The sequence below is a fragment of the Aquarana catesbeiana genome, linkage group LG01 (assembly GCF_042186555.1).
Source record: "Aquarana catesbeiana isolate 2022-GZ linkage group LG01, ASM4218655v1, whole genome shotgun sequence".
Taxonomy (NCBI): domain Eukaryota; kingdom Metazoa; phylum Chordata; class Amphibia; order Anura; family Ranidae; genus Aquarana; species Aquarana catesbeiana.
In genome coordinates, this window is record NC_133324.1 from 127,978,267 (window position 1) to 128,003,356 (window position 25,090).

At 43.3% G+C, this 25,090-nt stretch overlaps 1 protein-coding gene across 3 annotated transcripts in view; it reads left to right on the forward strand.

The window, feature by feature from the left end:
* Positions 1-24,520, forward strand: part of MTX3 (metaxin 3) — a 76,082-nt gene extending 51,562 nt beyond the window's left edge. The window contains exons 7-9 of one of the 3 annotated variants that reach the window (XM_073623689.1): positions 3,014-3,171; positions 8,722-8,810; positions 20,580-24,520. In XM_073623689.1, the coding sequence (XP_073479790.1) occupies positions 3,014-3,171; positions 8,722-8,810; positions 20,580-20,681 (349 nt within the window). In that variant the 3' untranslated portion in view covers positions 20,682-24,520. Of the gene's footprint in view, positions 1-3,013; positions 3,172-8,721; positions 9,983-20,579 lie in introns of those variants that run through there. The other 2 variants (XM_073623696.1, XM_073623685.1) reach the window with 2 other exon arrangements.
* Positions 24,521-25,090: the final 570 nt, after the last annotated feature.

A 25,090-nucleotide genomic window follows, 5' to 3' on the forward strand; every position in this document is an offset into this window, starting at 1 on the left:
GCTGAATATACATGGTCCGCTTGGCTGGCAGCTGTCCTACATAATCATTGTTTTTGGTTTGAAGGTGACTTGGTATATTCAGGAGGAGCCGCTGTACTCACTATACGACGTTAGTACAGCGATCTCTCCTGCTGTTCTATTGTGTTCTGACGGGGGGCGGCCCCCCGCCAGAACACGCCGGTCAGCGCTCTTAGCCAATGGGAGCAGATCACCATACCTTTTACGGTCATGCCCCTTCGACAGCAGCTGACTGGCTTCTGTTGTATGGACTCCAGTATATACGGGCTGTATGTCGGCTGATTTCAATTGAACCGGTGAATGCTGTCAGTGATGTGTCATGAGGATAAACACTGCAGTTTTGGTTACTGAAGCCCCCAATTCCCTTGTAAAGACTGAGGAGAAGAATAAATTCAATACTTTCCCCATCTCACCATCCTTTATAACCAGATTCACCTCATTCTTTATGGGGCCAATATGGTCTGTTCTCTCTCTTTTACTGTTTATATACTTTTGTTTTGCTCCCCTCTGCTATGTGTCTTTCGTGTTCTATTTTAGCCGCTCTAATTCCACCCTTACATTTCTTGTTGCATTCTTTGTAAAGTCTGAATGCTGCTAATGATCCCTCAGCCTTGTATTTTTTGAAGGCCTTCTCCTTTGCTTTTATATGCATTTTTACATTGGAGTTAAGTCATCCAGGACTTCTGTTTTGCTTATTTAAATTTATTTCCCAATGGGATGCACTGGCTAATGCCCTTATTTAATATGCTCTTAAAGCAAACTCATCTCTCCTCCGTGTTCTCTGTTCCTAAGATTTCATCCCAATTTATATCTTCTAGCAAACTTCGTAATTTAGGGAAGTTGGCTCTTTTGAAATTCATTGTCTTTGTATTCCCCTTATGTTTCCTATTTGTGTGACTTGTACTGAAGCTAATTGACCTGTGATCGCTATTTCCTAAATTGCCCCTTATTTCCACATCCGTGATCAGGTCTGTATTGTTGGTAATCGGTAGGTCTAGTAACTTTGTTTCTAGTTGGTGTGTCTACCATCTGACCCATGAAATTGTCTTGCAAGACATTTAGGAACTGGCGAGCTTTAGACGAATGCGCGGTTCCTTTCACCCAGTCTATGTCTGGATAATTAAAATCCCCCATTATGATGACACCTCCCATCCTTGCTGCTAATCCAATTTGTGATGGGAGGTCCATCTCCCCCGCCTCCCTCAGGGTAGGGGGGCCTATAGCATACTCCCAGTATTACTTTTCCCCTTAGTTTCATCTATTTGGAGCTCTACCCATAAGGATTCCACCTTCTCCCTAGCTCCCCCCAGTGATGTCATCTCTCACATTCACTTGTACATTGTTTTTGATATACAGGCATACCCCTCCCCCTTTTTTACCCCCCCTATCCCTGCGATAAAGGAAATACCCTTGAATGGTTGCCAGACAGTCATGACAGCTGTTAAACAAAGTCTCTGAAATTCCCACAAAATCAAAATCCTCCTTGTACAACAGTTCTCTAGTTCTCCCATCTTGTCTGCCAGGCTCCTGGCATTGGTGAACATGCCACGTAGTTTAGACCGGTCGCATACTGTCTTCTTTTTGGGTGTTCCGAGGTTGCAAATAGGACTTGTTACTACACTTACCTCGGGTTTATGTGCTTTAGTCAACCTACCACTAATGCCCCCAATATTATCCTCTGTAATATCTTTTGCGCTGACTATCTCTACCTCTGGACCCCCCCACCGTCGCCTAGTTTAAAAGCCCCTCTAACTTTTTGGCTATCTTCACTCCCAGCAGATCTGCACCCTCCTAATTTACAAAGAGAAGCACACCGCTCCAGGCAAAATCAGGTGCAGGATGGATTGCAGTTGCAGACCTCGGCTCACTACCGTGGAAGACGAACAAAACAAGGAATTGGTCGCACGCTGGAACTCCAAATTATCTCGATGTCATCTTTATTGTCAAAAGGGTCAGACAGAAGCAAGCTATCGCTTGTGAAACGTCTACCATTGCCTGTATCTGTCTGACCCTTTTGCCAATAAAGATGACATTGAGATAATTTGGAGTTCCAGTGTGTGACCAATGCCTTGTTTTGTTCAACTTCCTAATTTAGGTGCAGTCCATCTCTTCTATAGTACTGGTGACCGACTGAGATGTCGGCCCAGCTCTCCAGGAACCTAAACCTCTGGTTTGATACCGATCATGTTCCTCTTTCCTCTCTCATCTGAATTCCCCTATCGCATCGCCCCAAACCGTTTAACCCGAGCAACTGCTCTTACAATTTGGGATTCTGTTAAATATTCGGTAGACCTGACATCTCCTCACTTCCCACTTTTACAGATTTTCAATTGTCCTCTCTTCCCCCTGGGTTGGTGAGCCATCAGAGCATCCGATGGTGGTGTGTGCAAGGCTACGCTATAATACTTTCACTATTAGATCACCAAACTACTGCCTCTGACTGTTCCCAGCCTCTGTAGACATAATTGATTTCAGCCAGGGGCACTGATCCTATGAGTCTTTTTGTAACAATACTCTGTTTTCTTAAACCCTTTAACAAGCTCTGCACCACCGGTACCCATAACTGCCACTAGATGGTCCGGCCTATGGACTGTTACAGCCTGTTTTTATATTTTGCGCCTTGCTCTTTCTTTTCTGCCTTTATGCTGAAACAAAATGTGTTCCCTTGTTGTTTACTATCACCTTAATAAAAACTCAAAGGGAAAAAAAGGGAAAAAAAAAAATGTTTAGGCAAAGAAAATAAAACTTAACAAACCTGTAATTGCACACTATACCAGATACCCATTGGAGCTTTGGAAAAACTGGATACTCAGCTATGCAGATAACTATCTTCTTCTGCTGCTGGCACTGGGCCACCCTCTGCTCCTTACTACCTGGAGGTGCCCGTTATAGAATGCATGGTTACTGATTTTTTATTGTGAAAGTCAAAACTGAATTTAAAGCAAGCGTTACAGTGATTTAAAATGTGTAAGCTGGCAGTTTTGTCTAATTGCAGGCCTACGTCTCTGGATGCTTTTGTCTTTGGTTTCCTGGCTCCTCTCTATAAAGCTCACCTTTCCAAAATCCAGCTGCAAGAACATTTAAAGCAACTTCCCAACTTGTGTGAATTGTGTGACCGTATTCTTGGTGCCTATTTCACAGAGAATGCTGAAGGTATGTACATATCATTTGTAGCATGGCTGGTAAAGCTTTACAGTGGATATTGGTGCCTGGTAGCCACATCTATAACAATGAATTGATTTATTTAGGTAAAGAGCAGTGCCAAGTCATCCAGCCAGCAGTCCACACAAGTACTGCAATTTGCACGTGTATCTAAACCCCAAAACAAAAATGTAATGTATTGTAATTTACCGAGCCTTAGATAAGGTAGATGCATTCGATTTCATTATTCTTTAATTCTTTCATTATTTTCACCTGGTAATTCTGCAAATAACACACTTCCTGGCCCTTCGTATCTGTGCGGTAGCCATGGTTGTCACACAGGCTGGACTTCAAACATGTCTACCTTTGTTCTCTCTATTACATGGTAGATTGATGGGATGGGTAGCTTACACAAGAAAGATGAGGGTGTTTGTGCTTTTTTTTTTTTTTTTAAGCTCACATGATATGACAGGTGCACTGCATTCCTCACAAGAGGAACAGATATTTCTGTACTTGCTGAAAATGTTCTTGGCTGCATTTGCTTTTACTTTTCAGGCTAACACATCTAAGGACTGATAAGCTGCAAGTGTAACGTTTGCTGTAATTTCTAAATAACTAATACAATATTTTTGTTAAAGCCCTTGTAATAGCACTGTATAGTGTGTGTGTTTTTTTTTTTTTATTATTGAAATTAAGTTTATTGACAACTTTTAACAGTACAATACACAATGCACATTCCAAAGTATTACATTTATACAATACCTTCACAGAATACAAAGTAGAATAATGTTCTTGTACATAGCTAAAACAGATTTATAAAACTGATTGAACCTAAGATGTCATTAGTCGTTATAGCTCAGTGTATGTATCCCTAGATATGGTTTAGGAAGACATTCTTATATCTCTTCCCCAGTACTATAAATTAAACTCTCTCCAAGGGTGGGGACACACTGAGCAGTTGAGTTCCCATGTTAAGTCAATAGCCTATCAAGAATTAGGTCTAATGGAGCAAAGCCAGGGGTAGCTAGCCAGCATCCCCAGATCTTAATGAACCGGATCGGACTGCCTCTATGCTGATATATCAAGTGATCCCAAAGGTAATCCCATATTGGCGAACCACATCTCTAAAGTTTGAGAGATCCAATGTTGCAAGATCAGCTTTCGAGCTTGGAACAGTGCTCTGGACACCGCCTCTCAGACATATTTGTCTGTTTATTATAACCTCATCCAGTATACCCAATAAGCATGGTTTAGGGTCAAGAGGGACAGCTACTTGAAAAGTATTGTTGTTGGGGTTTACTATGCCAGTCCAAAAGAGGTGCAACTTTGGGCACCGCCAAAGGAGATGTATCAGGTCCCCATTAGCTCCCTTGCATCTCGCACACATCGGGTCTGGGCGGAGTTCAAGAGCAAATAATTTAAACCTGGGTATGATGAACCCTCAATAATATATATATAGTTGGGATAATCTTTGGGTTACATTTACAGAACAGCAGTGGACCAATTCCAGGGCCTCCGACCACTGATCCCCTGTCTATAGCACCTACATCCTCCACCCATTTTTCCATAGCCGTGTTAGGATAATTTCTCCAGGTACTCTGGCAGCAGCATTGCATAGCACGTGGAGATGAACCCTTTAGTGGATTGCTGCATCATATTGAAAAGAGGAGTGGGAGATGGCACCACCTGCTCTAAGGATGCTTCCGCTTTAATGGCGGGCTGCAATTGAAGGTAGGGGAAGTACATTTTGTTTGACAAACCATATCTGGCTTGCATCTGGGCAAATGGGAGCAACCTGTCATTGCTTAAAATGTGACGGAGGTGAGTAAATAGCACTGTATAGTTTATACAAAAGATTGAATTTATAATGACCAAGGGTGGACACCCGTGGTGGTATACAGTTCTGGTTTCTTTTGGATGATGGTGGGCCAGACTTCAAGCTGTAGAGGGATGCTCTAGCCATCTTTGTAGAAAGCAGAAGTTTTTTCCCAGGGACACAGTCCAGTTCTCCATTCTATAGGCATATGTCTCCACCTTGCTTTAGAGATGTCTCTATCAACATTGTTCTCTGGGATGACTAGATTTTAGGAGACAACACACATTGCTTCTCTTTTTGTATTTTTTTTTTTTTGTATTTTAGCCTATATTTTTCAGGCCTTTTTTAATTTTAAATTTAAAACTTTTCAACAAAGAATATCTGATTTAAAAAAAAAAAAAAAAGCCTTTGTATTAACAGCTGAAAGTCTACACTTTAATCCAGATCTGGTTTTGCTCTGTTTCAACTCCATTGCGAGGGTGTTAGGAGTAAGAATTATTAAAATTATGTAATTTTGTAATTTGTGAACCTTACTGCAGGCTCTTAAAGTGGACCTTTCTGAGATTTGGTGTTTACAAGTTAAAAACTGTTTTTTTGGTAGAAAATTACCGTATCTACTCCAGTATAAGTCGACCCGAATATAAGCAGAGGCACCTAATTTTACCACAAAAAACTGGGAAAACTTATTGACTCGAGTATAAGCCTAGGGTGAGAAATGCGCAGCTACTGTAAGTGGAAAAGAGGGTCAACAATGCCCATTTGCAGCTTCACTGTGCCCATTTGCAGCCATAGGTCCCCCGAACTTCAACCCGGTAGTTAAGGGTTCCTAGATGCCCCCGTTGGGGTCTCTGGACCCAAAGGGTCCCGAAATGACATTGCTGCAGATGGACACAGTTGACCAAATTTGGGGCCCCTGTATCTCGGGGGCGACTTAGTGCTAGGTACCCCAAATTTGGTGTGCACACCCAGTGGAACTAGCACCACCATATATCCAAAGCTGGAGTTCCTAGCACCAAGTGGCCCCAAGATACAGGGCCCCAAATATCGGTTCAGAAAACGTCAAGCACTTTTCTGCAGCGGAGAATTACATTTTCTGAACTGAATTTGGGGCCCTGTATCTCGGGGCCACTTGGTGCTAGGAACCCCAAATTTGGTGTACAAACCCAGTGGAACTAGCACCACAACATATCCAAAGCTGGAGTTTCCAGCACCAAGTGGCCCCGCGATACAGGGCCCCAACTTCGGTTCAGAAAATGTCAAGCACTTTTCTGCAGCAGAGAATGACATTTTCCGAACCAAATTTGGGGCCCCGTATCTCGGGGCCACTTGGAGCTAGGAACCCCAGCTTTGGATATGTTGTGGTACTAGTTCCACTGGGTTTGCACACCACATTTGGGGTTCCTAGCACCAAGTGGCCCCGAGATACGGGGCCCCAAAATCGGGTCGGAAAATGTCATTCTCTGCTGCAGAAAAGTGCTTCACTCGAGTATAAGTCGAGGGGGGCACTTTCAGCACAAAAAAATGTGCTGGAAAACTTGGCTTATACTCGAGTATATACGGTACTTAGAACCCCCAAACGTTATATATATATATATATATATATATATATATATATATATATATATAATTTTTTTTAACGCCCTAGAATAAAATGGCGGTCGTTGCAATACTTTCTCACACACCGTATTTGTGCAGCGGTCTTTTTTTTTTTTTTTTAAATAAACTTTTTTGCATTAAAAAAATAAGACAACAGTAAAGTTAGCCAAATTTATTTTTTTATATTGTGAAAGATAATGTTACCCTGAGTAAATTGATACCCAACATATCGTGCTTCAAAATTGCGCCCACTCGTGGAGTGGCGACAAACTTTTACCCTTAATAATCTCCGTAGGCGATGTTTAAAATCTTTTACAGGTTGCATGTTTTAAGTTAGAGGAGGTCTAGGGCTAGAATTATTGCTCTCGCTCTAACGATTGTGGGGATACCTCACATGTGTGGTTGAACACTGTTTTCCTATGCAGGCGCTACTCACGTATGCGATCGCTTTTGCACGCGAACTTGGCTTTTTTTTCTTATTTATTTTACTTTTATTTTTTATTTTTACACTGTTCTTTTAAAAAAAATTTAAAAATTCACTTTTTATTCCTATTACACGGAATGTAAACATCCCTTGTAATAGGAAAAAAAGCATGACAGGACCTCTTAAATATGAGATCTGGGGTCAAAAAGACCTCAGATCTCATATTTACACTAACATGCAATAATAAAAAAAAATGGCCCTTTAAAGCGGGGGTCCACCTATCTATCGTTTTTTTTTTTTTTTTGGAGTTCATTCACAAACTTTTCTTCTCATGATTATCTACTCACATGTTCTGTGTAATAAGTCCGCCTGTGTCCAATTTCGTTGTAAAGAATAACTTATAAAATTCACTGAAGGCAGTTTCCATCTTCATTGTGGGCATTTGAAGCCCAGAAGCATGTATTTCCTGGATGCGGTGAATGCTGGGAGCAGAGATGTTGTGATGACGCTGTTGCACAATGCATGCTGGGAAGCCTGAGACTAGCTCCCAGGGGATTGTGGGAGGTCTGGGAGAGGCTAGAAACACGCCTACTCCCATGGGAGGAAAACCAGGAAGTGCAAAGAAGATTAGAAAAAAAATGGTAATTACGGCGATTTAAATTTTTTTACACAGCATGTCAGCATCTAGGCAAGGAAGAGAATGCATAGAGATAATGTTCAAAATTTGGGTGGAACCCCGCTTTAAGAGCTATGAGTTTTGACGTTGCTTCCGCCCTGCAATGGTATGGAGACAGGTGGGGGCCATCTTCCCCTCAATCGTCTCCATACCTAACACCGAGAAGGATCCGATCGCCTCCACCCCTGCCGGCAGCTCCGGTAAGCGGTGGAGGGCACCGGAGAGCGGCGGGGGGCGCCTCTCCCACCGCCGATAAAAGTAATCTTGCGGCAAATCCGCCACAGAGACCACTTTTATCGGAAACCGGACCGCTCACTGAAGAAGAGAATACCGGGGTTATGGTAGCTAGCTGCTGCCTTAACAACGATATCCCCCTTCAAAGTGCTGGCGTATATTGGCGTGAGCCGGTCCGGAAGTGGTTAACTTTGGATAGTAAAACCATTTTTCTTTCTGCCAGTAAATACATTATACAGCCCACTTCCTGTTTCTTGTCTGGGGAAAAAAAGCCTAGGCTTATGACATCATGCACAGCCCTCTCTCACTCTCGTGAGAGTTTCCCAGAAAGGGAGGGGAGATGAGTCATATGTGAGAGCTGCAGAGCTGGAGGTGTGCCTCTGTGTCTGTGTAAATCCAGGAAATGAACAGGCAGCAGCTTCAGCTGCCCACAGTTAAAATGGCTGCAGCCAGACTCAGTGCAGCATATTTGGCAAGTACAGAAACACAGTATATATAAAATAATATGCAAAGCGGTTGAAGTGAAGCTTCAGAGTGGCAAAGATGTTTTTATTACAAATTGTGTAAGCAGTAAGAACTGCAGTTCCTCTTTACCTGTGTATTCATCTGTTCATCTGGAGTTCAGCTTTAAGCCTCTATTCTGTGTGTGTACCCTGGGGGGTGCTCCAGACATATATATTGCATGCAACTATATGATTTATTAAAGTTTCAAACTCTTACAGATGCACTTCAAATAAGGATTAACTCTTGTCTCTCTCACTTTTCTGTACTAATCCTGTTATTTCTGCTCTTACCTTCTCTTCTTTGGCTCTATAGGCTCATCTCCTGCTGGCCAGGAAGCAATAGATGCGAATTTACAGAAACTTACACAGCTTGTAAATCAGGAATCCAACCTCATAGAAAAGGTTTCTACTTTTCCTCATTTCCTTTCTACTAAGCAGAACTATGCTTATAAGAAACATTTCTCTTCTTGTTTCATCTCTTTCTCCAGATCTCTAACTGTGTTTTTAGTAATGCTAAAACAGCACAATAGCTAGCAAAATAGGTGTATTGTTATTGGAAGGCTGGAATTAATGAATGCTGCTGAGAAGGATAAATGCATTTCAATGGGATTGAAGATGTTCTAACTTAAAGCGGTATTATACCTGATTTTTTTTTTTAATTATATGGGCTTCCAAGTGGGTCATGCCATAGTGCGCTAGCATGCACCACATATTCACACATTATGACAGATTTCCCTGTCATGTGCTCTCCAGTGCTGCACTGCAACCTTATCCCATGGGTCCCGGCGCTTCCATCTTCACTCGGTTTTCATTTCGGGTTCCATTTCTTTGGCTGCTTGAATGGCAGGTCCACAATGACGTCACTTCCATGCATGCACACAGGTGTCACATCAACATAGTACAGATCAGGTCCTGTAAATGTACGCTGAGCTGAAAATGCATGGCAGGGGTAAACATTTATGATAAGAGACTTTTTATGACTTCTGTTCTGTCATAAAAACCCTACCTGGCAGCAAGTGTGTGTGTTTGTTTTTTTTTTGTTTTTTTTTTTAAAGGACATTGTGCTGTATTATACCATGCATTCATGCGTATGTATGAGGTGTGTGTTTCTTCTAAAGACAGAAGTATAGATCCCTACGTTATGCATTGCTGGTTCTGTAATGACCACTTGAAGGATCTGTATACCAAAACCACTAGGGAAGAGTTAAAACTCATCAGTTTATTTTATTTTTTTTGCTGTCTGGAAAGGTTTTCCTTTAGCTTGCTTTCCTAGACGCAACAGGAAGTGAGAGGAAATCTCTGCAAAGTGAGGGGGATTTCCTCTTAGACAGCTGTCACAGTCCCAGTTGCATTCGAAAATTGACACCTTGTTGTAAACCCCTGGTTTTGGTGACAATTGTACGATTTGGGGTTTTTCATCATTTTTCTGTTTTGGTGACAGGTACTAGAACATATTCAGAGGGTGAATGTACCTAACAAGAACATAGACCACAATAAAACTTGACAGATGTTTTAACCCTTCTCTACTCTAACAAAAGAAAACGTTTTTTGCCATACAAAACTTTTATACAACCATATGTCCACAATCTATATGCAAAATGTATGCATTTCCCTTCTTATGTGTTGTGAAGCATTCTATTGCCTTACATTTTTAGCTAAGGATTTGCAACATTTTTTTTTATATGTATTGCAACCCCTGCACCTCCAGTTGTAGGTGTCCTACTAACAGTGTTGCACACTCTGTGATGGATAGACCTGTTGCACACAGGCATAAAAAAAAAAAGCCTTCAGAGGTGCCTGGCATTGTTTTTATATATTATTTTTTGTTTTTTTACACCTCCTTAGCTAACATGCAGTTGTGCTCATGTGCCCATGCACATACAGGCATTTAAATCCATATTTGCATGCCAGGTTCAAGGGCAAAAAAAAGCTCCAAATTCACATTCCCAGGGAGGAACATATGTGCTTTTTACACTTTTTTAATTGTTTGTGTATACATGCCCTTTCACACCAGCACATGGTGCATTCCATGTGCGTTACCTGCACTGCAGTTGTGATCCGCAGCAGGTGTCAATGTGAAGTTAACGACACCCCAAACGCAGGTCACAAATTCAGTGCGTTTGCCTGCAGCAGATTGCATGGTACAGAAGTGTGGTCCAGTGCAATTCAGCCCATTCAAAATGAATTGGCTCAAATCGCACCGCTTGTGAATCGCACAGGAACCAGCCCCAAAAGCGCATAAATGCATTCTCGTGATTGAATAACAGAATATTCCAGCCAATAAAATGAGTTTGCATGTATATGCCTTTAAACACTATGTGCATGAAAACACTCATTAACTTGCATAATTACAGTGGGGAAAATAATTACCGTATTTATCGGCGTATAACACGCACCCCAAGTTTAGGAGGGAAGTTTAAGGAAAAAAACTTTTAGGAGGGAAGATTAAGGAAAAAAAACTTACATTTGAAGTGTGTATCTGCAGCCTTGCCCAGTGTCCAGCCTTGCCCAGTGTACATCCGCAGCCTTGCCCAAAATTGCAGCACTAACGTTTAATGACTGTGCCGCTGAGATTTTTTGATTTTTTTAAAAAATTATTATTAATTATTATTAATTTATTATTAAATTATTTTTTAAATTATTGCGCCGCTCATCTCGCAGTCACGCCCACTGGCCCGGCTCCTATGATGGACACATCACCGGTCCAATGGCGGGGCTAGGAGGCGGGACTGCGAGCGTAGCCTAGCTGAGCCGAGTACACAGTACACTCGGCTCGGTCTTTTTCAGCGATGCTTGCTCCTCTCCCACTCAGATAGCAGGGGCAGCCGAGAAGAGCCGAGTACACAGTACGCTCGGCTCTGTCTTTTTCGGCGACGCTCGCTACTCTCCCACTTGGACAGCAGAGAGGCGGGATGGCATCACTACGAGCGCAGCCGAAAAGAGCCGAGCCGAGTACACAGTATGCTCGGCTCTGTCTTTTTTGGCGACGCTCGCTACTCTCCCACTCGGACAGCAGGGAGGCGGGATGGCGTCACTACGAGCACAGCCGAGAAGAGCCGAGTGTACTCGGCTCGGCTCTTTTCCGTCTTTTGCGACGGCAGCTTTTCCCCTCACAAACAGCTGGGATCGGCGTATAACATGCACCCACGTTTTTCCCCTGATTTTAAGGGGAAAAAAGTGCATGTTATACGCCGATAAATACGGTATTTGCTCCCCTGCAGATTCTGTAAGTTTGCCCACTTACAAAGAAATGAAGGGTCTATCATTTTTATCATAGGTGTATTTTAAATGATAGAGACAGAATATCAACCAAAAATTCAGAAAAAACACTTGATACAAAAGTTGCAGTTCAGTGGGTAAAATAAGTATTTGATCCCCTACCAACCAACAATAATTCTGGCTCCCACAGACTGGCTACATTAGGTGCTCATGTGGTACACAGATTAGTCCTGTCAATTTAAGAAGGTGCTCCTAACGACAACTCGTTATGTGTATAAAAGACACCTGTCCACAGAATCTTTCTTCCATTCAAACCTCACCATCATGGGCAAGACCAAAGAGCTCTCTAGACATTGGACAAGATTGTGGACCTGCACAAGCCTGGAATGGGCTACAAGACCATCAGTAAGTAGCTTGGTGAGAAGGGGAAAACTGTTGGAGCGATTATTCCCAAAAGGAAGAAATACAAAATCACCATCAATCGCCCTTGTTCTTGAGCTCCATGCAAGATTTCGCTTCATGCAGTAGGGATGATCATGAGAAAGTGAGAGATCAGCCTAGAACTGCACAGGAGGATCTTGTGAATGATTTCAAAGCAGTTGGGACCATAGTCACCAAACCATTGGTAACACAATACGCGGCCATGGATTGAAATCCTGCAGCGCCCGCAAGGTCCCCCTCCTCAGCAAGACACATGTACAGGCCCGTCTAAAGTTTTGCCAATGAACATCTAAATGATTCAGAGAAGGATTGGGAGAAAGTGCTGAAGTCAGTTGAGGCCGAACTTGAGCTTTTTGGCATTAACTCGACTCGCAGTGTTTGGGGGAAGAAAAATGCTGACTATGACCCTAAGAATACCATCTCTACAGTGAAGCACAGAGGTGAAAACATTATGCTTTGGGGCTGTTTCTAAATGCACAGGCTGTCTTTGAGGGGCCAATGGACTGGGCCATGTATGGTAAAATCTTAGATGAGAACCTTCTATCCTCAGCCAGAACACTGAGGATGGGTTTTCCAGCATGACAATGACCCACAACATACCGCCAAGGCAACAAAGGAGTGGCTCAAGAAGAAGCACATTAAGGCCATGGAGTGACCTAGCCAATCTCCAGACCTTAATCCTATAGAAAATTTATGGAGGGAGCTGAAACTTCGAGTTGCCAAGCGGCAGCCAAGAAACCTTAAAGCGGGGTTCCACTCAAATTTTTAACTTAATCTTACCCCCTTCAGTTAATTGCATAGATGTTCGAATGCTGCACAAAAATTTTTTTTATTGCTGTAATTACCTTTTATATTGTACTTTATTGTGGCACTTCCTGTCTCTTCTCCCATGGGAGTAGGCATGTTTATTGCCTTTCCCCGGCGCCACACTGTCTCCTGGGAGCTTAGTGTCAGGCTTCCCAAGATTCAGTGCGGAAACAATGATCATGCGTGTGAACAAGCTGTGAATTAACAGCATTCACCGCATCCAGGAAATCAATGCTTGTGGGCTTCACATGCCCACAAGCAAGATGGAAACAGCCAGCATCACATTTTTTAAGTTATTCTTCAGTACGAAAACAGACAGAGGCGGAAATATTACACCCAAACTGTGAGTATTATTTTGGGGTTAGCAAAGTGTCTCAATGACCTAAAAAAAAAAAAAAAAAAAAAAGATTGGTCGCCGGACTTCCACTTTAAGGATTTAGAGAAGATCTGTAAAGAGTGGACAAAAATCCCTCCTGAGATGTGTGCAAATCTGGTAACCAACTACAAGAAACGTCTTACCTCTGTGCTTGCCAACAAGGGGTTTCTCCACCAAATACTAAGTCAGGTTTTGCTTGGGGATCAAATCTTTATTTTACTCGCTGAATTGCAACATTTGTATCATGTGTTTTTTCTGCATTTTAGATTGATGTTCTATTTCTATCATTTAAAATACACCTATAATAAAAATGATAAACCCTTTATTTCTTTGTAGGTGGGCAAACTTACAAAATCTGCAGGGGCTGAATATTTATTTTCCCCACTGTACATGCCAAAAATGAGCATTTTTTTAAGTTCCATTTTTTTGTCCTGGCAGAAAGATCCAGCATACATCTGAGTATTTCAGTACACCTGTGTGCATGAGGACTTTTGACTATAGATGAGACACCCTAGACCCACATGCAATTAAAGTGTATATAGAGCCAATTCATATCTTTCTAGCTTTGAATAGAGGAGGAAACTGTTAAAATTCATTGGGGAGAACTACCTACACTTTGCTTTTTAGATACCCAACAGGAGGTGAGAAATGGGGAAATGGCCTCAGTTGTCACTGGAACAGGTGTTCCCAGTTAAAATTTTCCCTTTACCTCTTACTGCAGTGACAACCGTCAAATTTCAGATTTCCTGTCCCTATTTGTCCCTGTGATAGTGGTCATCGGAATCAATAGAGAACATAGATCACCCCAGCAGGGGACACGAACAGCAATTAAAAGCTAGAGGAACACTTTAAGACACAGGTTCTCAACTATTTCAAGAGCAAGGGCCACTAAAGTGATTTGGCAACCGGTCGCAGTCCACCATGAACTATTGGGTTTTTGGTCTCCCAAACAGTAAATGTAAATGAGACCTTACTGTCCTGAGCACCCTATATGGATGCTTTCACACTGATGTGCTGCGATTTGCCTGCACTGTAGGTGCGGCACTGTGTGCAGCTGTGGCTTTCCTGTGTTAGATTACTTCTTGCAAGTGTGGAGCACTTTCTGAAAGCGCGACAAACCCCAGGATATGATAGAAGTTTATGGCTTAGTGCACCTGTGGATCGGTGTAAAAGCAGCCCATTTTTACAATACAACGTACAATATAATAAATTCATCTCCTAGTTACTGTGGACAGCATTGTCCCTTTTTTTTTTTTTTTTTTTTTTTTTTTTTTTTTTGGGTTTCATAGATCACATCTACCTTGTCCCAGTGTTGGTGACATTTGCCCTCATTGTGTATTGGATATAAAAGACAACATTTACTAGAGAACTGAACAATACACATCTGGTAATGCCATTGCTGCTGAGCCACAATTCCCTATAGGTGTCCATCTGGAAAATCGTTTCATATTTCTGGGAATTAAGTAGGTGTGAATGGATAGTACAATCTATTGGCACAGAAAATGGCCCATTACAGCCTAGATTACACTCCTGTGTCTAACCCATGGAGCAATGACTACTCATCTAGAAAAGCACACCAATTGTTCATGTGCATAGCTAGCAATATGAATAATTTGCTCTTGAATTGCTTAAACAAAGCTTCCTTTTATACCCGGCTGGCATGCCACATTGATTATATTTTGCTTTGAGCCCAGTCATATTTTCCAGTAGTTCATAAGAAACCCGTATTTTCTCAATTATCCTGATTTCAGAAATTCTGTGTCCTTTACGTGGATGTGTGCTGATGTCATCGCAGGGGAAGTATCTATAAACAGAATACCTTTGTGTCTACACACTCATTACTGAACTAAATGGGCTGTGTTGTCGTTAGGAAGCCATTTGGACTTTTTCCCAGCAGTAATTTAACACAACTTGACTTTTCCATAAAATAAATCTTTAAAGAAATACTCTGGTCCCATTGAAAAAGGAACATTGATTTCAAATAAGTAGCTGTTGAAATCGCATAATAGCATCGGTCAACACACAGGTCCTGATTTTTATGTTGATTTCACATGCAATTGTTGGAGGCATTGCTACATCATTGTCCCTTTTAAAAAAAAAAAAATAAACAAACATACATACTCCTCTCCATGTTGCAGCATTGGTCTGATGCTGCAGCTGTCACCTACCCGCTCTAAGCCCAAGAACTGAGTGATCAGATGAAAGCGGTGATTGTGCACCTGGAGCGCCATGCTGGGGCGGGAGCGGCTGGTTCTGGCTGTCTGGGGGGCCGAGACAGTGGTCAATCAGGCATTGGGGTGGATCCCAACAATATGGTCCAGATCCTTCCAGAGCCTAGAGCGGCTCTGTGACGTCAGCCGCTGTTGGCTGATTTTTGGTCACAGGTGAGAACAAATAAGCGCACTCCTGTGACCCACAAGAAAAGTATGGCCAAAAAAACTTTGGCCATACTTCCCCTTTTTAGTGTCGGTTCACACTTGTGCGATGTCAGACATCGCATGTGATTCGCACCGCATTGCTGTGCAGATCACATGCGATGTCTGTGCAATGCAAATTCAGCCATACAGATTGTATGGCTAAATTTGAAAACTCATGCAGGACCTTTTGGTTTTTGTCCGCACCAGAATTGGATCACATGGGTGTTCACACCCATGTGATCTGATCACTGTCCGAATTCACAGTTCGCACTGCGATCTGCGAACCGATCTGGGGGTGTCATTAACTTTGTATTGGCGCTCCCAGCGGTTCGATCTGGGGTTGTCATTAACTTTGTATTGACGCTCCCAGCGCATAGGACAGTGTGAACCACCTGCGATTCAGGTGCGATGCGGGAACCAGCACTGGATTCGCAGGGTTCTCGCATTGCACCAAAAAACACCTGGTAGTGACCGGCTCCATAGCCCCCCCTTTTTTTTTTTACTTACCTGGGCCCCGTATTTCCCTCGGCAAGGATGCGCTGTCCCTCTCCACGGGGTCCCGGCTCTTGATTGGATAGATTGATAGCAGCGCAGCCATTGGCTCCCGCTGTTGTCAATCAAATCCAATGACGTGGGGGGCGGGGCCGAGTCCATCATTTGTATCTATAGATTCAAATGCTGGACTCGGAAACGCGCGCAAGGTAACCCCCCCCCGGAGAGCGCTTCTTTTAGGGAGTTATCTGATGCAGGGAGGAACCGTGAGAGCCGCCGGGGGACCCCAGAACTGGCCGATCGGGGCCACGCTATGCAAAGCAAGCTGCACAGTGGAGGTAAGTATTATATGTTTGTTATTTTTAAAAAACGAGCCTTTACAATCACTTTAAGGAGACGTGTATTTTTTTTTTTCTGAAACTTCATAGATAAGGGGACATTTGTAGTTGCTAAATTAAAATAGAACTTCATATATTTTATATATATATATATATATATATATATATATATATATATATATATATATTACACACACAGTATGTCACTCTCAAAAGTATGTACACCCCTCACATTTTTGTAAATATTTTATCATATCTTTTCATGTGACAACACTGAAGAAATGACACTTTGCTACATTGTAAAGTAGTGAGTGTACAGCTTGTATAACAGTGTAAATTTGCTGTCCCCTCAAAATAACTCGACATACAGCCATTAATGTCTAAACCTCTGGCAACAAATGAGAACACCCCTAAGTGAAAATGTCCAAATTGGGCCCAATTGGCCATTTTCCCTCCCCGCTGTCATGTGACTCATTAGAGCCGGTTCACACAGGGGCGACTTGTCAGGCGACCTAGCCGCCTGACAAGTCGCCTCACGTTCTGTACAATGGAACCGTTCTAATAGGAGCGACGCAAGTCGCTCCGACTTAGAAAAAAGGTTCCTGTACTACTTCGGGGGCGACTTGCATAGACTTCTATACAGAAGTCGTTTTGCAAGTCGCCGCGGAAGTCGTTTGCAGGTCGCCTCGCTGAGGCGACCTGCAAGTCGTGCCGCCCCTGTGTGAACCGGGGCTTAGTGTTACATGGTCTCAGGTGTGAATGGGGAGCAGGTGTATTAAATTTGGTGTTATCACTCTCTCTCATACTGGTCACTGGAAGTTCAACATGGCACCTCATGGCAAAGAACTCCGAGGATCTGAAAAAAAGAATTGTTGCTCTACATAAAGGTGGCCTAGGCTATAAGAAGATTGCCAAGACCCTGAAACTGAGCTGCAGCATGGTGGCCAAGACCATACAGCAGTTTAACAGGACAGGTTCCACTCAGAACAGGCCTCGCCATGGTTGACCAAAGAAGTTGAGTGCACGTGCTCAGCGTCATATCCAGAGGTTGTCTTTGGGTAAATAAACGTATGAGTGCTGCCAGCATTGCTGTAGAGGTTGAAGGGGTGGTGGGGAGTCAGCCTGTCAGTGCTCAGACCATAAGCCGCACACTGCATCAAATTGGTCTGCATGGCTGTCGGCCTCAGAAGGAACCCTCTTCTAAAGATGATGCATAAGAAAGCCCACAAACAGTTTGCTAAAGACAAGCAGACTAAGGACATGGATTACTGGAACCATGTCCTGTGGTCTGATGAGACCAAGATAAACTAATTTGGTTCAGATGGTGTCCAGCGTGTGTGGTGGCAACCAGGTGAGGAGTACAAAGACAAGTGTGTCTTGGCTACAGTCAAGCATGTTGGTGGGAGTGTTATGGTCTGGGGCTGCATGAGTGCTGCTGGCACTGGGGAGCTACAGATCATTGAGGGAACCATGAATGCCAACATGTACTGTGACATACTGAAGCGGAGCATGATCCCCCTCCCTTCAGAGACTGAGCCGCAGGGCAGTATTCCAACATGACAACAACCCCAAACACACCTCCAAGACGACCACTGCCTTGCTAAAGAAGCTGAGGGTAAAGGTGATGGACTTGCCAAGCATGTCTCCAGACCTAAACCCTATTGAGCATCTGTGGGGCATCCTCAAACAGAAAGTGGAGGAGCGCAAGGTCTCTTAACATCCACCAGATCTGTGATGTCTTTATGGAGGAGTGGAAGAAGAATCCAGTGGCAACCTGTGAAGCTCTGGTGAACTCCATGCCAAGAGGGTTAAGGCAGTGCTGGAAAATAATGGTGGCCACACAAAATATTGACACTTTTGGCCCAATTTGGACATTTTCACTTAGGGGTGTACTCACTTTTGTTGCCAGTGGTTTAGACATTAATGGCTGTGTGTTGAGTTATTTTGAGGGGACAGCAAATTTACACTGTTATACAAGCTGTACACTCACTACTTTATATTGTAGCAAAGTGTCATTTCTTCAGTGTTGTCACATGAACAAATATAATATATTTACAAAAATGTGAGGGGTGTACTCAGTTTTGTGAGATACTGTGTGTGTGTTTATATGTATGCGTGTGTATGTATATATCTGGGTGAGATGATCGCAGGGGCAGTTTTTTTTTTTTTTTTTTTTTGGGGGGGGGGGGGGGGGTGTTAGATGTACTAACAAATTGAAGCCTCCAGCTAAGGCTTTAGAAGCAGTTACACTAACTGATTTTTTTGGGGGGAAAAGGGTGGTACAGAAATAAATAAAAGCTGATCATTGTACGCCCCCCTGTCAGCAGTAAATGGTTTGTTTCAACCCTCTAACTGCTACATCTATAGGACAGCATGTTATTTTGAAAAACACTTACTGGCTGAATCACCAGGGGGAATTAAAAGAAAGAGACTAAAGAAAACATGCAGCCATTACATCTAAGATTGGTAAGCTGCACTATAATACATGTTTTCTTTTGGGTTTAATGATGCTTTAATTATTGGTCCCTCAATATGATACACACTGACCAATAGTAAGGTTGTAACAGGTGAGATGGGCCAAAGCTTCAGAGTTCTGAGTCAAGAGTTTTGTATATGGATTGCTCTGAGCTAAAGGTTAAGCATAACATATCAAGGTGCCTGCATTTTACTTCTGTTTTCAGTTTAGGAACATGGCTATTACTTTATGGTTACACTTTAAAAAAAAAAAAAAAACCTTGACCTTCTGAGGACAGTAGAGGTTCTGACATTTGGCGGTTCAATGACCGGTCCAAGGCTTAGCCCCAATAGGGTGGGGCATAATCTTGCCTGGACTTAGGTTCTGTAGAGCCCCACAGGGGTTAAAGTGTTACTAAACCCAGGACCCTGCATTCACTAAATCTGGTCTCCCACAGTACACAGAACATGGAAATGCAATTATTTTAGTAAATATAAACTACTAAATACCTTTTCTCATCAGCAGTTTATAGCAGTCTTGTGACTCAGTGTCTGGTTAAAGCATGTAGGTGGAGTTTTCATTCTCCTCTGACTGTCCTATGAGGCTGCATGATGCCTGACCCTCTGTCTGGACAGTGCTGATTGGCCCTGTGCTAATTACATGCACCCCCCTCCCAAAAAAAAAGCAAAAAAAAAACTTTCTAGCAATACACACCAAACCGAACATGTGGAGAGTGCCCCCAAGGCTCTGTACTATCAGGAGATGGATTGGGGACTGTGGAAGAAGTGGAGGATCAGATAACAGGATTAAACAGCCGTTTTACACAATACAGAGAATTAACCCCTTAGGTTCAACAGTGAGTAGAACAAGCATGCTCTACTGCAGGAATATGCAGTTATCGGACCTCAAGCTGTTGCAGAACTACAAGTCCCATGAGGCATAGCAAGACTCTGACAGCCACAAGCATAACACCCAGAGGCAGAGGCATGATGGGACTTGCAGTTTTGCAACAGCTGGAGGTCCGCTAATTGCATATCCCTGCTCTACTGCATATACAGACTGATTTGACTGTTGTGGGTTTAGTAACACTTTACGCTGCAGATGGACACAGGTACCTTGCAGTGTATGTTAGGCCGGGTCTGGATCACCTTAAAGCCCATGTGGTCTTTTCCTTCTCTGCAAGCTACAATAATGTGTTCTTTCTTCAGACTTTAGAATATGCATCATTGGACTGTGACTTTTACTAGAGTTTGTGGTTTTTCACAAGCCAAACGTGTATTCCTTAAATGCAAATGCAGAGGATAAGAATGTATTGATTGTAACAAGACAGTATATAACGATCTGTAGAAGTGAAGTAGCCATCCTCTTTGGCCACTGGGATCTAAGGAAAGATAATTTCTGATTGGCCCCCATGTGTCAGACGGGCTCAGTAAAAAGGCAGTACAAATGTGACCAGTGCTTACCCCTAGGAACCAATCTATTGTAGTCCTATCAGATAAAGCTGCATTCTGATTACATCTTATGGATTGCTGCACTTGGTGAATCTCTCTTGGAATAAGTCCATGTGCATAGCATTTATCTATCTATGAATCGCAGTTTCATAACATTTTCTTTTGCTTTCTGCAGATGGATGATAATCTCCGGAGGAGCCCTCAGAATCGTCCTCGGGCACTACATCCCACTCCTTCCAGTGCAGACAGAGATTCATCCCAGTTTCTTAAACCATGACCATGCTGGTGCCCCCAGTTACCGCTATGCAGGTCCAGCCAGGAATTGTGTTCTGCCTTATGGCTGCCTGTTGTCAAAGATCATCCTTAAGGGGAAACTATTCTCAACTTTTATGTTAGATGTTCAAGTATATGTTTTTAGGTTTTATACTTTTTATTTATTTCCTCCCCTCTTGTGTTTTTTCTGTCTTTTGTTTCCTTGAAGCCCCCAGGTTGTACTCTGTGGAGCCTAATCCATTGAGGTCAGTTGGCCTTTCTCTACAGCCTGTTGTTGGCTGTAGTCATTTTCACCAACTATTTTTGTACCAACTTATTTACTAAGAAAGGTTATCCTGTCGTAGTTTTACCCCTGCTGTGTAATGCGAGTCTGCAGAAGGGAGCAGTCAAATGAAAATGTAGGTAGATTAGTAAAGAATTTTATTTAGTTGTACTATTTTGAATTGTCAGTCCGCTCAAAGCTGATATTTCATTTTTTTTTTTTATAGCACATTTGTCACCCAGAGCAGATCATCTTTTAAAAAAACCCTACTCTGTGTCAAAACTATTTTCAGTAATATAGATGGCAGTAAATTAATAAGAACAATTGGCAGAAAAGGAACAGACACTGAAAATTGTAGTGTCCTCTTTTCATTGGTAATCTGTTGAAAAGTACCCTCTTTCAGTGTTGGTCAGTGGGGAAAGGGAACCTTGCATTTGTTATATGTGCACCTCCCTGTTCGGTGGTCAGTGGGAGAAGGACCACTTTATATTGATGATCAGTGGAAGGAAGAGCCCTCTCACAGACTGCTAAAAAATAATCATTGTTGTCACTGGTTTCTTAACTGAGCGATGCAAACAAAAGCACAGCTGTTTCTGCTGGATAATGTAGTTGCTAGAACTATTAGAAGGAAGGTCAAGCCCCCACTGCTCAATGGGCCCCTAGCAACCTCTGGTGGAACCTTAAAGCTGAAGTTTTGTGATTTTTTTTTTTTTTTTTATCAGCAGCAGCAAGAACCATGCACATCCCTTGTGCTGATGGCTGCTATGTTTGTTGAAATCTTCAGTCCTTTGTGCCCCTGATATCCCTGCAGCTGTCATCTTCAAGTGCTGTGGAGGCTAATGTGAGCCACTGGACTTGTGACAGGTATTTGTCAGAAGTGCTTACTATACCCACTCTTTCCACCCCCCTACTCCATTCATAAGAGCTACTATAGCTTTTTATAGGTTTTTATAGGTTTATAAAAAATGTACAGCAATACAAATGCACCTAGTCTGCCCATGCAGGGGTTACGACTGGCAACATAGAGAACATAAATGTACATACACAGCATAAGCAAAGAGGAAGGGCCTCCTTCTCAAACAGGCATATCCAACTTAAACAAAACATATGTATTTTGGCGGAAAACCCTATAATTGCCATGGTGGTCAGGACCTTTATGTCAACACCTCCTGTGTACCTCCTTAGTAGACAGTCCTGACGCCAATAGGCAGCCAAAGAGGGCTGAAAAACCCATCAAAAGAAGAAAACCAGAGCAGAGAGCAAGACTGAGGAGAGAGGGAAAAGTAAAGTAGAAAAGAGAGAGGAGGAGTAGGGACCCGAGGTCACCCAATTAGAGCCGACCCACACTTATCAGGGGGAGATCAGGGAAGGCATACGCCAACCATGGTTCCCCGACCTTGAGAAACTTGGCTGGCGTGTCTTGGAGAATACTAGACATTTGTTCATTTGAAGAGACTTTTCATTAATGTGCCCCTCCTACTTTTTATAGAAGGCTTTTCATTGCAGGAAGCGATAGTAGCCATTATGAACGGCGGAGGGTGCGGAATGGGCATGCATAGTTGGTGCTTTTGAAAAGTGCCTGTGACAGGTCCAGCCACTTGTATTAACCCCCACAGCCCTGGAAGATCAGTTTCAGGGGTTTCCATGAGGGGGGAGGGTCAGAGGAATGAAGATTTCAAGAAACACGACAGTGATTAGGACAAGAGACACTTCTTATTCATTGTAAATACCCTTTTGGTGTGGGGGTGTGGCCTGGACGACAATGGAGCAGGACGCGTGTGAGCTGAGGTCTGCTCGGTGTATCCTGACACAGATATCCTGAGTGCCCATCGCTGCTTCTTTCATACACAAACGACTGACCCTCCTGGACCCCTCTCAACATGCCTCCGCCGAAGAGGAACAATACAGTGACTTCATCGCTGAACAAATACCGGCGGCAGGAACAGGACCACGAGGGAGAAGATGGTGACCCTGCTGCCCTGACAGTGGAACATGCCACGGCCGACACCGCTACTAGCCACGTTGTCCATATGCCAATATACTTTGATGTCCAAAATTGAGGAGGTCAAGGTGGACATATCCTTATCCAGACAGGACATGACTAAATTAAGGGAACGGGTCACATAGACAGAGATCAGAATCAGCCGTGCTGAGGACACGCTGTACCCATTACAACACTCCTCAGAAGCCATGCTACACCAGATTCAACAACTAGCCCAAAAGCATGATGACCTGGAGAACAGTGTTTGCAGATCCAACCTCCGCTTTATTGGGCTCCCTGATGGATCTGAGGGCCCTGATCCTGCCACTTTTCTGGAACAGCTCCTGATCACGACATTTGGCAGAGGCCATTTCCACTGCATTTGTGGTTGAGCGCGCTCATCACATGCCAGCACACCAACCTCCAGAGGGTTCACCGCCCCGTACCTTCATAGCAAAGTTAGTGAATTATCGAGATGCAATCCTCCCTCTGATACGCATCAAGGGCAATATCCCCTTCCAAAACGGTTTTCCCTGACTTTTCAGCAAAGGTCAAGAAGCAAAGATCCTGCTTCATAGATGTTAAACAGCGCCTCAGAATCCACCATTTAAAATATGCCATGTTCCCAGCCTGGCTCCGCATTGTGGGCGATGACCGGGCACACTTTTTTGACGACCCGGAGCTTGCTATGCTTGCTATGACATGTGCCGTCGGTTACACTCATCCAATGGGCACCACGTTATGAGACTTCACCAGCTGTCCTTTTATTACCAGGTACTAGCCCCTGCCTAATATCCTGTGGAACACTGGATGACTTTGACCACACTGTGAGTCCTAGACCTTTTTACTGTCCGTACTATAACGGAGATGCCTCTCTGTCCCAGTATGGATCCAGCAGATCCGATTGCCCTTTTTGTTTTTTTGGTTCACGGCAGTTCTGCACAAGTTACGAGTACTATGCCCCCGCTGTGTTCGGGATGTTAAGGGCTGGGTGGGGGGATCGGGGAGTTAACAAGTTCTGGTTATGGTTTTTTTTATTTGTTATGTACCTCAGTTTTTTTTTCCATGGAACCTTGTGTGGAAGTGCTTAGTGTTGTATTTAATGCCTTACTATCTGTACGGACCTGCTCTGGGGGATGACACTTCACCACTCCTGATCGATATTCTTATCCAATGTATATGGTCACCATAAAATTCCTTACATGGAACATCTGTGGGATCCGTGACAAGCTAAAGCGTACTGCACTATTTGGCTGTCTTAAATCCTACAGGGGCAGATATTCTGGTCTTGGTGGAAATCCATGTTACAGGCCAACTCCAACTTGCCCTTAAACGTCCATTGATAGGGTGGGATTATCATGCTACCCATACTCCTTACTCCCGAGGCATCTCAATTTTAATTGCCAAAACGGTTCAATTTGGGATCATTTCAGTGCATGTGGACCCTCAGGGCAGGTTTGTCTTTCTGCATGGTACAATATATGGCAAACCATATTTGATTCTAGCCTGCTATATTCCTCTCCCCTATAACTCTGCCGTGATCAATGCGGGATTTCTGTATATGGCCCAATATCCTACGACCCCAGCCATATGGCTTGGGGACTTTGTCCATGGTCAGGTTAAGGACCATAGTAGATTGCATACACTACCACTTCCCCCCGCTACCCACCAACACTCGATTAAGCCGCTTACTCGCGGATTTTTCATTAACAGACATGCGGCGCTATAAACATCCGGACACGCAGGCCTTCTCACGTTTTTTGACGACACATTCTACTATGTCCCGAATTGACTTCATTTTGCTCTCTGACTCTGACAGGCTTTGATGCTAGGTCTCTGTCGGATTATGACCCATACTGGGCAGTCCTACGCCTAGCTCCCTGGAATATGCCTCGTCCTTGGCGTCTCCACCCCTTCTGGCTAACTGCCCTGGCTGCACAGGACAATATACAACATGAATGGCAATTCTACTTTAACACCAACCATGACACAGCACCCATCGGCCTTGTCTGGGAGGCTTTTAAAGTAGATGTCTGCTCTATCCTATCCAGACCTATAAACTGACTGAAAGCATCCTCTAAAATCTTGCTTCAACAAGCTTCAGAGAACCTTGCCTCGGCCAAGGAAGTCTTTGTCAGACCCCACACCGGCCAATGTTTCTGCGCTTAAA